At 39.3% G+C, this 16,300-nt stretch overlaps 1 protein-coding gene across 1 annotated transcript in view; it reads right to left on the minus strand.

Annotated features, from left to right (window-relative positions):
• Positions 1 to 16,300, minus strand: part of LOC136714540 (uncharacterized) — a 105,895-nt gene that overhangs the window by 7,652 nt on the left and 81,943 nt on the right. The window contains exon 4 of the mRNA XM_066692082.1: positions 14,576 to 14,781. Coding sequence (XP_066548179.1) covers positions 14,576 to 14,781 — 206 coding nt within the window. The remainder of the gene's footprint in view (positions 1 to 14,575; positions 14,782 to 16,300) is intronic.

The following is a 16,300-nucleotide window of genomic DNA, read 5'->3' on the forward strand; positions in this document are numbered from 1 at the left end:
TCCTTAGTGGTTCCAAATATATCTGATGGCTTCCTGATGAACTGGGCTGGTCGGTAGCATTGGGAGGCAAGGGGGTAGGAGACGGCCCAGCACAGTGTTCAGGTGGAGTCACACAGCTGGCTGGTTACAGGAGGCGGGGCAGCTTTTAAAGAAGCAAATTGTAATGTCAGCCCTCAGGCAATTAGCGCTGTGAAGAGAGGAGCGCTGTGGATTTACAGGACAGACCAGTTTGTAGAAACATGGGAAGAATAATTTTAGTAATAAACACTTCAATTCTACAATTTTATATATATAAATAATAGCAATAATTATCAAACCACGCTAATGTCTTCAGATATGAGTGACATTTAAAAAAATAAATGTAAAACGTAATGGAATCATTGTGTTAACAACACTTGTCAGTAGGGCGATTCAATTCTAGTCACAATAATTGGAGTGAAATGCATCTAAATTGACTAACCTTATTTGAATCAATGCCTTTTCTGTCACCAGATTCTTTCCTGTACAACCATGGTCACTTATAATTGTCAGGAATTATCACAATCATTTGCCATCCATAATTGGCAGAACAAAGCTCTTTTTTTAGTCGAGTCCAAACTACCACGTCCTATGAGTAACTAACTAACCTGTCGACATATACGAGCTTAAAAAGGGAACTTCTAAAAAGATCTCCACTCTGTGATAATCAGAAGAATGCTCTATTGTATTTTCATTTAAACAGCTTGTAAATATGGTTTGAGGCCTTAACCCAAATGTCACTCCAAATGTTTCTTCCAAATGCTCAAGGAATAAAAGATTTAAAGTTGTGAAGGAGCCATTATGTCAGCGACTGAACAATTGAAACACAATGTTCTGCCAGTTTGTTAATGGCGCTGCTCAGTTTAGCGCTCCAATGTATTAATCAGTTTGTAATTAATTCATGCAATTGATCCATTTCATGATTCCCACCCCAAAAAAAGACCTCGTATACTTCCAGAGGTCACTTTTAACTGCTGTGAAATCTGTATGGTAGATAAGCTACATTCTTTTAATTATCATTTTGTTAGTTTCTGAGTGTATGTAATGCCTTCAGTATTTGGACTGAGCCCAAACTCCATTCACTTAAGGCGAGGTATTCAAGCTTTGGAGTGAAGCCGGGTTATAACTCCGAGACTAAAGGAGTGCTTAAAATCCTTCGTGAACTTTCCCTGAAACAGCTTTGTGTCTGGATGTGGTTTATACTGTATCTCACTGTCACCAATTATTTCCATTTAACCACACAGAGAGCTTGAACTTCCCCTAATACACATAGCCTTATCTGTCAATGCTACTTAAATAATGTAATTAATGACTTAATTAACATTTCCATAATCTATTTTAATAAATCTCACGCAGCATAATGAGAGTTTCTAACCTCGAGGCGGTGGTATATAAAAATTCACAGCGTATAGCAGTTTTGCCCAAGCAGTCGTTTCCCTTTGCCATAGCTCTTGCCGTGACAGTCGAAAAGCAATGAAGGCACATTGCATGACAGTGTTTTTAAAAGGAGCTCAACCCTGAAAAAAGTCACGTGACTGACCCCTCCGGTATACAGTAGTGAGAGACCTAGAGCACTACGTTGGATGTTGGATTCCATCCAGTATTTGAAACAGTGAGAGATTGAAATATAAGAGTATTGTGCCCCACGAACCGTTTATTTGAATAAATGCTGCCCTGCCAGCTTTCAAAAGTTTGCATCTCCCAACACTACTACTTTAGATGTACTGACTACTCTTTAATTTGCAAATGTATTTCTCTGACACACACACAACAGCATGCAAGACTGACAGGATCATATCCCCGCTTTGCCTGACTGCATCTGAAACACCTAGCCTCCTTTAATTGCTATTTTTGTTGTTTGCTAGATTAACAAATGGTGTGTCCCCAAACAGTCTTTGTTTTATTACACCATGACTACACCCTCTTTACAGTGAGAATAAAATGCTTGTTTTTCTAAGAGGCAAGCATACTTAGAAAGATACTTAAAGTAGTTTAATAATATTCATGATTTTACTAAGACAAGGGCTACACAAAGAAAATTCACAGCCTTTTCTACGAGGTATGGGCATTATCAGGTTAGTCTGTTGTGATTTGTTAGCTGGAACATTAGTGGCTAAACTTTATAGTTTACTACGATAAGTGTACTTTGGAAGTGAGTGTCTGTCTTGAGGGAGAAGAGAGAAACCTGACTGATACGTTTTACAGATACGCAACACCCAGAACACAGGCATTGTCATAAACCGAATACAACTGTAATGTGATGTACCCAAAACTGCTGACAAAATCCACTCCCCTCTGTACTGAGGCCACTTTGGTAGAGCACGTTGTGTGTTGTTTTTTTGGTGCAGTGACCACACCGGAAGAACAGATGGGAAGGCATTCTTTAAACGAACACAGAAAGCCTGTTGCAGAGCAAAACAGATGATAATTTTCATGGACAAATTCATAAATCCAACACAGTCTGTTCATTCAAACTGGGTTGCCTCTTCCTAATCATTTTTATGTTAATCCAGGGTGGGCAGTTGGAAAATGGTCCAGGAGATGCCTTTGGCTATTCTAGTCCCAGATCTCTCCGTCTGAGTCACTGAGAAAGTAGAGGGGTAACAAGACAAACAGGAAACGAATACTAAAACATCAAAATAGAGCCTATAAGTCCATCCATAGAGCAACACCAAGGTCTCTGCTTATCTTCCAGCCTAAATAAGTATTTTCGATTAATGTTTTTTGCTGAACTCGATCAAAGTTACAAAAACAACTGATTGTACACTGAAACACAATTTGCAAAATTCACCAATATTTAAAGTATAGCTTTTTCAGTGAATAAGGAATTGTATCAGTGCGTATTGCTTACAATTAATGGTTATAACTTTAGTAAAAAAATTAAAAAAAGGTTGTATTTTGCCTAATGGAGGGTAGAGATGGTAGAATATAAACTGTGACTAACAGAGAAACCCCAGGCTTGCCTCCCGCTGCGAGAGTCCCATGATGTACTATCCACACCAACGCTACGGTACAGCATCCGTGGAGCCAGAGGCACACACTCGAAACATGTTTATCTATCGCTTATCATGCCTCTCCTTCGCACTTTTCTATCTCATTTTGAAAAAAAAAAAACTATCTGATGGGGGAGAGAATGTATAATACTTTTGTGGAAAAGTAATGCATACTGAGCCATTCTGGAGCCGGCGCCATTTTGATATCAAATCTGTCTGTAGGAAGATAGCTGCAGAGCATCAACATTCATTCGGTTGTATATGAAAGTCAATGTTTATGATTTTACTAAGAAAAACCTATAACATCAATTAAAATAAAAACAAAACCAATAACAACAGCAACAAACAAGCAAAGCACAGTGAAAGGTCAAGAAGGATTTGGGTGTTTTTAAAATGCTGTCTGGGAGCAGTTTTTCAAAGGTTAAGATGTCATGTAGTCTCAGAGTTAGTGCGCGGCGGCGGGTCTGCCCGTGTGTGCCCCACCGCGGGCCACGCTCTGACTGTGACGCGCTGTGACAGGGGGCAGCAGGAGGCTGGCGTACTGGGGGCTGTCAGAGCACCATGGGGCATGGCTACATTACATTCACACACCATAGACACACTGGCGATTGGGGGGGGGAGAAAGCAATACGAAAGGTTCAAGAACTGGGGGCCCACTGTACTGGCTCCCATAATCCCTTGTCGACCAGTCATCCACCTTTGGGATAGATTAGGGTGCAACTATCTCCTCCACTGTGAAACTCGCCAGTAGACACCTACCGGCTTATGTTCTACTTCTGCTTTGTTTGAGAGAAATGGCTCAATTTGAATAAACCAGACAAGTAAAAGTATATGCAAACATACTGTGTTTATTTGTTGGTGGCCTGCATTGAGTGTGCCTGGGGTATAATGTATAAAATGTCATCTGGGTTTGTTATATTAGGCATATGCACACACTTTAAAAATGTTAAACGATTATAAAATTGATTTTGACTCTCGGGAATAAGTTGGTAGTTGGTCAGTATTTTGCTACAGTTTAATGATTAGTCAATGATTGGTAATTTTCTGCAAATATTATATTCAGATTCCCTTATCACAATCCAGTTTCTTAACAAGAATTCTTCAGTACAAAAAAAATAGAACCAATTTAGTAAACGAGTGGTAAATAGGTGTGTTTCTCACCTGGAGAGCTGGAAAGTTGTGGGATAAATGTTTTCCTTGCAGTCTTTTAATGATCCTACATGTGAAACTGAAATCCTTGAATTATGCCAATATAATAATTGTTTGGATGTGTCTAACGGTTTAATTGTATGCTTGGAACATGTTCTGAAGTCAGTCAGGGTCACAGCACTTTTATGTACCACTTTACACTGCAGCAAAATGCATTGCAAATGAGCTGGCTTTTAAAAAACAAAAGGAAAGGGTTAAATTTTAAGTTAGTTGAATAAACTTGTGTGTATCATCTCCTCGGCAGTTGCCTGTGTTTGAAAACATAACACATAAAATCGAATTATTTCACTTTCCTTCTTTATTTAGACAGGTACAGCTATTTTATTACCTCTAATAGCATCAAATCTTGCCATTTGTTTTCGTTATTAATTAAGGACATTTTGGAGAACGCAATTAGACGGGACCTCAGTGTGGTTTTCACAGCTGGCCCAACACAGATTAAAGTCGGGTTTGCCTTCTCCCTAACAAATTGTGATAATGATTACATGGTAATAAGAGCAGCTTCGCTATCACAGCAGAAACTAATACGCCACAAGCCAAATTAATCTTGCCTCCATTTCAGACATTGTTCAATGTTGTAATTCATTTAAAATAAGTACATCTGTCCTTGGTTTCCTAGATACTGTAATTCAAAAGCTCTTTTAATAATAACATGCTTTGGTTGTGAACTGAGCAATTAAGGAGATTGAAGAACCCCCCCCACCCCCCATCGCTACACAGGCCTTGTATAGGTCTGCTGTGGACCAGGTGCCAGGCACAATGAGAAGTTCTTCCTTTAAGAAATGCAGCTCTGTGGTTGAGCTAAAAGATGCCTTTCATGGGGTAACAGACACCCACAGATCCAGGCTCCCAGATGGTTCTGGAATAGACTTCCTTTGAAAATAAACAAATTGCAAAAAGCTGTCATTTACGCTTGATGGCACCTTATATTAAGGCAAATGTCAATATATTACATACAGAAGAAATGAAAAAAAAAAAAAAAGATCAAAAAGGTGGCTATGAGATGCACTTGGGATTTATAGTATGAATACCTCTAATGAGTATAGAGGAAAAACCTTGTATTTGATTTCTGAACCAGCCACACTCTTTACTTAAAAGCCAGGGAGATTTTAGCCATTTCCTCTACTGTATTTAACTGTGGTGTTGAAGTTAATCCTTTCCCGGACGGTTCTTTTAAATACAAAGACTTTCTTTTTTTTTTTTTTTTTTTTTTTTACAGTGCTAGGTTGCAAATTTGATCAATTTCCCTGTTTATAACAAATGAGGGATTTTAGGGCTCAAGTCTATGAAACAAATTATGACAAAATACTGCTCTGTGCTGAACCATAAACCAGAGGAGATCGAGGCTCTGAATACTCAAGCAAAAGGCGGCTGTTCCCGTTCAGAGTGGCGTTTTCTGTTCTGTAACTGCATTCCTACAGCCAGTTTCCAACCGACACTGCCAGCGTTAACAACAGCACGAGATTTCGCCAGTCAGGCCGTGCAGGGGCCCTGGATTCTCTCTTGCTATTTAATGTGTTGTTTAAACATAAACCAATTTCCTGCCATAAAATTACAGCTCATTACTAATGAGAATAAAGGTTTTGAATAACAGCATAATAGTACGTCTGCAAATTACCAGCACAGCCACAATATTAATTAAATGTACATGCTGCACATTCCTCCCAAACTGGTTTAATGTGCAAACCTATGAACCGTAATGCTTTGAATACAAACAGCCTTTTTCCTTTTTTTTTTTTCTTCCCTTTGTGGCACTTTTGAGTAACTTTAACAAAGGAAGGGAGAAAACAAGGAACACAGTACATGTTATAAAATTTTAATTTCCATTGTTAGTATGGAAAAGTGCTCCAGGTGATTTATAATTGTATCACCATTTCCACAAATATCATCTGTCACATTGAATTTGTTAGAATTACTTCAGTAGAGAAGTCGAACAACATATTTTTTTCATTATGAATACAGCGCAGAGTTGATAATGTTTAGGCCAGGCATTTAATGCATTATTTACAAGTTGGATGCTAATAAAAACAGACTGTTCATTTACTAATGATTTAGAGGACCCCGGGCATAATTCCAATTAGTTATATTAAAACTGAAAAACACTCAAATAAAATTAAGAAGAAGAACAAAAAAAGAGAAGGATTAAAAAAAAAAGAAAAAAGAAAACCAAGCTTTTGTTTTGTTTGCACTTTAATTGAAACTGTTCAGTCTTCCTTCTCTTCAGCGGGATTTTGAGACAGGAAATTCTCAGTTCGTTTGATGCGAAGCTGAAGGAAAAAAATACTGTGCTTTTTTTTTTTCTTTAATAAATCAATACCGTGTGAAAACACCACCCTGAACATCATCCTCATTTCCATTGTGTCAAATTCTTAAGCCAAGGTCTATGCAGGTCAGATACACTGTGTCAATTCAGCATCAATCAGCTTCACATCTTGGCTCTCCATGTATCCGCTCTCACACAGCACCAATGGATATGATGTGTTGTGTTTGGAAGGAGAGCATCTCTGATCTCTAGGAGGATATTGCTTATTGTTCAGTGTTTACCTTCATAGACACAAGATACAGAAGGTCTGTGGTGGCCACAATGCGATGCCTTATGAAAATTATTGGGTGGTCATCAGAAGTGAAAATCATGGGCCTCTAAGGGGTATTTGTAGACCATCTGTAAGAACACCAAATTGTTTCTATGAGCATCCACACCACATTCAAGATGTTCTTTGACTATTGAGACCTGGATGTATAGACCAAGGGCAACACTGCACACAGCTGTGATCTGAACAGGAATTGATACCATCAACAAAACATTTACTTTGGATCACAACAATTCCCACCAGATAAAATAAAATGCTTAATATCAGTGGGAACAGTGAGCTGCTGTCACCTGCAAAGCTACACACCATTAGTGTAGCTCAAAGTAAGAGGCCTGTGGGAATAAGGTGTATAGCCATTGTCTACCGAGGCTACACCATGGCAATGTAAATATCACCTGTGTGTCTCTTGCAAGAAAGATAATAAATATGAATCATTAGTCTTTTCTTGTTGATTGTCACCTGGTGGGTGATGTCAGCTTGAGCATTTTGGCTTTGCTCTCTCTTTCTATTTGTTAGTCCCTTATTTATTGCTACATTGGACTGGATACAAGAAACGATAGTGGGACTTTTGGTATTACCATATTTGGTTATACACAGCATACTGAAGATGTTTTCAGTATATTTGCCAACTGTTTCACCAGTTAAATGAGCATTGTTGTTTTAAAATAAATGTCTTCTAGCAGTTGAGTAGACTAACTTCCTCCCAGCAGTCTTCACTTCTGTCCCACAAGGTAGTTTCTGTGTGTCCTAGTCTCCACTCTAGCTCTGTGAGGCAAACCATCCTCAAACTGTAAAGCAGCGTTGCAGCAGTAAACAGGAAGTGATGTAGCATGTAATTTAATCGTTCCTGTTCACCGGATGTGAGGACTGTACTGTAACACCAGTGTCATTCCTCACAATTCAGTTACAGCTGCAAAACCATATCCCTCCTCTCTAAATCTGGAATAGAAGCTATCCTAGTATCACAACTGTTTGTAATGCACGGTGAGCAAAGACTGAGCAAGTAGCAGGGTTCTACAGTCTTATATAGCACCATATGCTAATACAGTTTATTATCCGGTTTTCTATTTAACATGAGAACTTCTCATTTCTGAGATGTCAGTTTCTATTCAGTGCAGCAATTCTGTGTTATTGAAGCTGCTGGAGAAATGCTTTTCTCCAAACCTTGCTGTGATGTCAAGGTCTGTGGTTGCCGTTTCCCCAGCAGCTGTGAGTGATATCAAACAGGCAGCATTTTCAACAACACACCCCTGTTCCATGAATGCAATCTCACGGAACTTAGTACTTCTATAACTTGAGTAAATGTAAATACTCTTATATTTTTCAAACCCTGTTGTTTGTCCTACAAAGTTGTTATATTCTAAAAATCACCTTTATTTTGAAATTGTGTCTAAACTCAAGGTAGGAACACATTTTAAAAAGCAGACTGGGTTGAGCTTTAAATTATAGTCTTCCAATAAGGTCCATATTGTGATCAAAATTTGAAAATTTCAGTGATCGGGAAAGAATATGCGAATTGTAGGTCTCTGCTTTTGCCAGCTAGGGCATTTTGTTTTTGCTTTAATTGTAATAAAATGGAGGTCTTATACGCTTCTGTGATTCAATCAATGAACTACTAGTCAATGGATTGATCATTCAAATTATTTAACCGACCAGTGAAAATTAGGTCCCATTTCAGCTCTTAGAAGAAGTGATTGCCCGCATCCAGCAACACCAAAGATCAGACAGTCATTAACCTTTTTAAACTCTCACAAATAAGACACATATTGAAAACATTATATCTATTCTCCAGATATATGTACATATAGATATTGATACTGAACTAGATTCATGTCTAGAATGAATGAGGAAGACGCATTGGGCATATGCTTTAGAAAAATGGTAACAAATGTAAAAGTGTGCCATAGTACTATATCACAAAATAATTACAGTCAGACAGATTTCCATTCTAAGTTCTTGTTTTTTTTCCCCCATACATTCTACCATAGAAATATTTATTAACTGATGCGAAGAGACGTACAATCACACTACAAGGTATTTTCCTGGTTCCTGAAAACGTATCACCAAGCTGTGGGAATGTGTGGGATACACATTTTCTCAATGTCGTCTTAGCACTTGCTATAGCAAACAAGACATATCTCTGGTTCAACAGACAGATGCTCTGCCAGAATGCCATTAGCCTTGTTCTTCACCTAAGCCAATGCAGAAGTTCATAGTGACACCATGCCATTAGTACAGAAAAATGCAGAACAACAACTCAAAAAGCATGGAGCTAAGTGAATACCTTTAGGAAATATATGCGGTGATACACAATTTAGTGCAGTGAACTATTCTAAGGTTCTCAGTTTTTATTAAATGACCAAGTGAATGGAAACTGGCAAATGTTTTCTTCCACTGATACCAAGGCATAGAAAGTTCAGGTCTATGTGCTCAACCTCCCAGCCATCTGCTGACAAGTATTGAAAGATCTGTCTGCCTGAGATAGATGTGACCTCTGGGACTAACAGTTTAATAAATAGTTAAGGTCTGTGCAGGTATGCTGATGACAAAAAGACGAGTGGTCTCCAATGACAAGGTCAACGCAAAAGTTTTATAAATAAACAGGACCTACTCGTTAAGCTTTCTGGTTTTCCATGTAATACACAACTTGTCACTCAACACTAAATACAAGATGTTTAGTCTTATTTTCTTAAAATATCTTGATCAACACATTCACTGAACTACCAGCTAGGAGAGGCACCGTGCTGAGTTTCAAAATCAGTTGGATATAAATTTGCTTTTATGGACCTGTATGTTTCTGCACCTCATGCTAATGCCCATTTTCCATGGGCACATCCGCGTGTGTTTCCACTGCACGACCTGAGATGGGGGTCATTGACGTCACAAGATTATCTATTCCAAAAGCAGTGTTACAACATACAAATGTGTGATTTAATCTGTGTTACCATGGTTTAATTTGTAAACTACTGACAGAGATGATAGAATGAGTTAAAAAAACAAAACAAAACAACAAAAAAGTTACTGGACCTAATTTACAGACGAAGAAGGGCTATAGTTTGAAAGAACTGTAACAAATTATTTAAACTTTGTGTCGACACATACTACGATTTTACCAGTAAATAAATAGCAGTAGTAATTGTTTAAGTATTGTTTATGTATTTTATTAATTAAGTATTTGTAATGTATTTAAACCTACTACTAGGGTAGACTAACACTGAATGATGATGGGTTCTGTTAACTCCCCACCCCCCACAGCCTGGTTCAGGGTTGGCTTGACAAAATGCATAACGTGCCAACCTGGTTCTAGATCAGGTTGCATATGCCAGTGAAAAAGGTGTATAAAGGACTAAAATCTAGACTTTGAAATGAACAATGCTTGTGCGGTTTACAGCTTCTCCAAATGGCCAGATTGAGTTATTTATTATGTATGGAAATGAACAACGACCATCTTAAATAAGGCGCTGATGCATTTAATTGCATATTATACGTTTTTTAATTTTCAGACTTTTTTGTTCATTATTAGCACATTCTGCTCATTAGGTGCCAAACCGTGCGTGTCTGCAGACTTCAGCAGAGTCCCACCCACATCCCCCTCCCCTCCCCTTTCCCAGGTGTGTCATGCTTAGCAGCACAACCACTCGGAGGCGGGAATGATTGACAACTGGCAGGCGTGCTTTTGTAATGAATCTGGGGAAGAAACCAGGGTCCTCGCTGAGCTGAGTGTGCACAACATCTCCCACCCATGACTCTTTGGTTTTGGTGACTAGGCCGATGCTATTAATCAAGCAATGAGGTCATACTGATCCAAAGAAAACCATAATGCTTTGGTTTTTGTCTTCTGCTTCATGTCACTGGGAAGAGACTGATTGTGAAGTGAAAAAACTCTGTACTTGAAAATGTATGGAATAGATTTAAAATTTGTTTTTTTCCTGATTTGTTCCTGACTTTTCCTCCTTTTCACGCCAAAATATTTTCTCAAGGCTCTTTATTTTTTAAATTGTATTTTCCGCTCTCCCTACCTGCCTTTAGAGCTATAAATAGCCTTTTTAGTCCATGTCAGCTCCTCAGTTAAATCGGAGAGATCTGATGACGAACACATATTTATGAATAGTTTTTCCATCGTCAATGTGATCAGGTGATACAGAGCACTGTTAGAGTAATAAACTAGTCAGTCAGTGTGACATTACATAATTATTTGAATGACAGTGGAAAAGGGGAGGTATTATGATTATTTTGATCATAATCAGTTGAGAGGTATTATGATCCTCCCTCCTCATCTCCTCACTCCTCATCTCCTAACTCCTCTCTGGCTGTTTCCCCTCTGCTTTTAAACAAGCTGCTGTCATCCCACTCCTCAAGAAACCTACCCTTGACGCCACCTCTCCTCAGAACTACCGTCCTGTCTCCTTACTCCCCTTCCTCTCAAAGACCTCGAATGTGCTGTCCACCGTCCGCTCTCTGCGTTTCTTTCCCATCACTCACTTCAATCCACAATCCGGCAGCCTCCCTCTCCTCAGTCCTCATCCTCCTTGATCTCTCTGTAGCATTTGACACCGTCGACCACTCCATCCTCCTCTCCTGCCTCACTGACCTTAGAATCTCTGGGATTGCTCTCACCTGGTTCTCCTCCTACCTCAGCGACCGGACCTACCAAGTGACATGACAAGGTTCCTCATCCACCCCCCAACCTCTCCTCATAGGCTTACCCCAAATCTCCATCCTGGGCCCCCTCCTGTTCTCTCACTACACTCACTCCCTGGGCCCCCTCATTGCATCCCATGATTTCTCCTACCATTTTTACGCTGATAATGCCCAGATCTTCCAGTCTTTTCCCTCCTCTGACCCTCTCATCCCCTCTTGCATCTCTTCCTGTTTGTCTGCTCTCTCTGCCTGGATGCACTCACACCACCTCAAGCTCAACTTCTCCAAATCTGATCTCCTCTTAACCCCCACTCTTCCTCATCTTCTGCTGACCTCTCCATCTCAGTCCCTTTGGAATCTACGACACTCTCTCCCTCTTCTTCCGCTAAGAACCTAGGAGTCATCCTCGATCCTGCGCTCTCCTACACCCAGCACATCACCACGCTGACACACACCTACAGATTCTTCCTGAGCAACATACGCCGAATCCACCCTTTCCTCCCCATTTACTCAACTCAGCTACTCATCCAGTCAATGGTCCTCTCCTGCCTGGACTACTGCAACTCCCTCCTGGCCGGCCTGCCTGCAACTACTACCCGCCGCTCCAGTTTATCCAGAACTCTGCGGCTCGTCTGGTATTCTCTCTGCCCCGATTCACACACGCTACTCCACTGCTCCGCTCCCTCCACTGGCTCCCGATAGCGGCACGCATTCAGTTCAAGACAATGACCCTCACCTACCGCTGTCTCGACCACACTGCACCAAGCTACCTTCAGTCACTCGTCTCCCCATACATCCCCTCCAGACCACAGCGGTCTTCCAGTGCCAGAAGACTAACTCTGCCTCCTCTCCACTCTCCTTCCTACCAGAGCGGTGGAATGACTTTCCCACTGAATTCAAGACAGCAGAGTCCCTGACCTCCTTCCAGTGATTACTCAAGATGCATCTTTTCAGACTCTACTTGTAATTTAGTCATTTATTCTCCTGTTAGATTGCAATTATACAACATTTTGTCATACTCTTGCTTTTGCATTACTTGCATTTGTATTTTATTTTATTTTATTTTGATTTCCCCTATGTTCCCTTTCCCTCAGCTCTTAATTTTGCCTTAACATCTTGTCTGCACTTATCAGCTTTTTCATTCTAGGATGTAAGACCTTATATATTGTTTAGTGTATATCTCGTATACACTTGTGTGAATTGTGAATTTGTAAAATGTATTATGCCTTGAACTGCACTGTATTATTGCACTTTGTATTGCGCTTATATTTTGAAAGTCGCCCTGGACAAGGGAGTCTGATAATAAATAAATAATAATAATTTTTAGTTTTTAAATTGTCAGCTTATTAAAGGCAATACAGATTCAACAGATTAATGGTAAAACATGACCAAAGTATATCTTCTGCCAGGAGTTCACAACCAATTTACCAACATGTGGTGAAAGTAGTTTATCAGAGCTCAACACTTGTAAATCACCTTCAGATTTTGTATGAAAACAGAAAGTACTTTGAAAGTTAGATTTTTGAAACTAAATACTGAAAGCTTATAGGCAATATCATTCACATAAAGAACCTGAGCTCCCAGCTTTAAATAATATTTCTAATGAACACAAGGATCAACTAATTACCATCACATTTACCAACAGATTAATAGTAGATACATCTGATAGACAATATGAAAAAGAAAAGCAGCCACCGTATTTCTCAATGCGGTTTCTAAATTGTACATTTCAATTTCCACTGGGGAAAAATGAAAAGAAAACTGATTGAAAAGCTGCTGAAAGATGTTTTTTTTTCTCCTCATATATATATATTTTTTTCCATTGAGCATAAGTGCTTCAGTATTTCTCTTAAGTTAACATCAATTTAATTACCTTATATTATCAATTTAAAATATAAATAAAAATTAGGTATGCTTGAAAGTGACAGACATTAAATTACTTCAGTGGGGGAAAAAAAAAAAAAAAAAAAAAAAAAAATCAATAGAGCATTTAATTTTACCCATGATTGATTATGCCAATACTGTGCACACCTCTTTCAATCAAAAAGAGTCATTTTATATAACACATTTACCACATCTCCTTGTGCAATGTATCAGAACCTTAGACTGGACAAAACGCACAATAAAAGTATCCAAAATAGACCCTGCAAGCTGTAAAAAGGAAAAGAAAAAAAAAGAAAAAGAAAAAGGGGGGGGGATTAATGGCGTGAACAGGCTTGAGCTGCAAAATATTTTAAATAAAACATAATACACTTCATATGCACTTATCCTCAAGTAGTGCGCTGATTGCTACTGAAACCTTAATAAGCAAAGAGGTTTTAAAAGACATGCTGAAATCACATCACAGTTCACACTGTCACCACTTTAATGGGGGCCCTTGATCAACACAAACATTGCTGAAGCAGGCCGGGCTCAAATTGTAATTGATTCAAACTAGGATTCACTTCTCCGAATAAATGAAAGTAATATTGCCTACAGTGGTTCTATTATCCCATCCCAAATTTACTAAATATCAAACTGAAAGTTGAAATGTGTGTGGATGTGTGGGTGTGCATGTGTGTAAATACACTCCCCCCACACACAAAAAAGAACACATGATTAAAAAACAATCTTATTCAACTTAATCAAGCACCCGTGAAGATTCAAGACTGTACAGTCTTATATAAACAGATAGTCACACAAATTGTACAGCCATCTGGTGCTATTGAGTGTCAAAGCTCAGCTTTTCTCATATTGTTATTATCTCTCATCATCAATTTGTTTTTCCTTCATTAACTGCAGAAGGGTTGAGGGTGTTTTCTGTGGCGAGGGAGTAGGGGATAGATAACACACACACACGTCTTTTTAACAATTGACCATCACAGTTACACGGTGTAGAAGACAAGTGCTTGAAAATGAGCCCATCTCTTTCCCCAGACTCAGAGTGGGGGTCAGATGCTTAATGAACTCCCTGCAATTAGACAAGTGCAGACGTGCAAGCCCCTAGTAACACCGGAGTTACAACTCTTAAAATTAATTTCTCTAGTCTCCCCTCACCAACAGGTTGGGAGCGTCCCCAGGGGGCCTTCCAGGTGTTTAGCAGTAAAAGAGTTAATTGACTACAAGGCACCTGACAATACTCACTTAATTAGGAGTATCTCTGTGAGAAGCCCAAAACAGATTGCTGCCGCCTTAAACAGAGAATGAGGAGGGGGGTTCCGGAAGGCCGTCATCATTCTGAACACCACAAAGGGCACCAGAGCCAGCAGGGCCAAAGTGGCAGTGCCCACCAGCCATGTCTGCCACTGGCAGGCGATGAACTTCCATGCCGAGCCTTTCTGCAGGTGGTACTGTCAAGAGAAGCACAGATAATATCACTTTAGCCATTTTCCTTTTTTTTCTTTTTATAAATGACTGTTTTTAGACACAATATCTGGTTTACTTGTGGATAAAACTCGTTACAAAATCACTGGCCATGTTTACATGCCCTTGAGCATCCAGGAAATGTGTGCGTCTTCCCTGTGGAAAGCATGTCACACCACAGTTGTCAGAGAAGACTAGGAAACTAGAAGAGACTAGGCCCCAGGGAGGGTTTAAAGAAGGACAGCAGTGGCAAAGGCATTCTTATGCTTTTAGGGTTTTAAACATGGCCATTGTTTCAGGTAATGACAAAAGGGGCTATCATGACTTTTATATAACACACAGCCTCTGTGCTTTCAGTCTGCCTCCCAGTTGTTACTTCCTGACTGTCTCACCTGGCACTAGATCAAATTCCGATCTTGTCCTTTTTTGAAAATGACCCAATCTGTGTTGATGAAAGTGCTTTCTGTTCCTAGGATGAGTGGGATGGAATCTGTATTTGTCTCTGTAGCTTTATGAGCTTTCTGTGCAGTAACCATACCATGTAATCTCCACTGTGCGTTCTCTGCTCCATGTTACAAATAAAGGAGAAATGGGGAGTCTTTTATTTGGATCAAATCAAATTAAAAGTCGAAAATGGAAAGACATAACATTTTCCAACGGCCCAGAGCAGTTTTACTCATATTATCTGCACGGCTCTGATCGAATTTGAATACGAGTTTATTATTTTTGGAGGCCCTTATTTCGAAACACCTGGACAATGTTGAAAATCTATTTACATTTCCACAAGAAGGAGAAAGCACAGTGCATGCCTGGAAACAATACATCCCAGGAGGTTTATGAATATGAATATTGTAAAATGATGAATTATACAATGAGCAGGAAAAATAAACATCACACTATTTAACACATATTAACTGAGATAATCAGTGTTTAGTATTGCATAGTATTCTTTTTAGCTTAATTTATAATGCTAAACTACACTGTACGGGTGGCCTTGTCATAATTCTGGCCATATTGACTCACAGCAGTAAAGTTAAAATAAACACTTCAAAATATTTTCTCCTAACACTGCTCAGATATTTTGTGCAGAATGTACAGCTCCTTCATGAAAAAAGCTGTGTTGCCTTAGCATATGTTTTTCTGAAGGGAATTTATCAAATGCAAATTAAATTTACAACCTGGGTGTGTTTATAGATCTAATCTCTGATAACAACAACCTCTCTGACATCCGCAGTGTATAGCAGTTTGCATTGGGGTGTTGAAGAGCAGTGGGTTACATTTAGGAGTAAAGTAAACTTGCATTATTCACTTGCTCGTGGTATAAGGTAGCCTTGGCAGGGGCTAAAAACAGAGAATTGGACAGATTTATGAATCCCTGCTACCCAGTTACCCAGCATCTGTAGAGACACACTTTGTACTGGTTGGTTGCTCATAGCTGTTGGCAAGAGCTGTTTTGTGGAAAATCATAGTTCATCGTTAACAGGCAAGCTATACGTTTTATGTTTC

The sequence above is a fragment of the Amia ocellicauda genome, chromosome 19, assembly GCF_036373705.1.
Source record: "Amia ocellicauda isolate fAmiCal2 chromosome 19, fAmiCal2.hap1, whole genome shotgun sequence".
Taxonomy (NCBI): domain Eukaryota; kingdom Metazoa; phylum Chordata; class Actinopteri; order Amiiformes; family Amiidae; genus Amia; species Amia ocellicauda.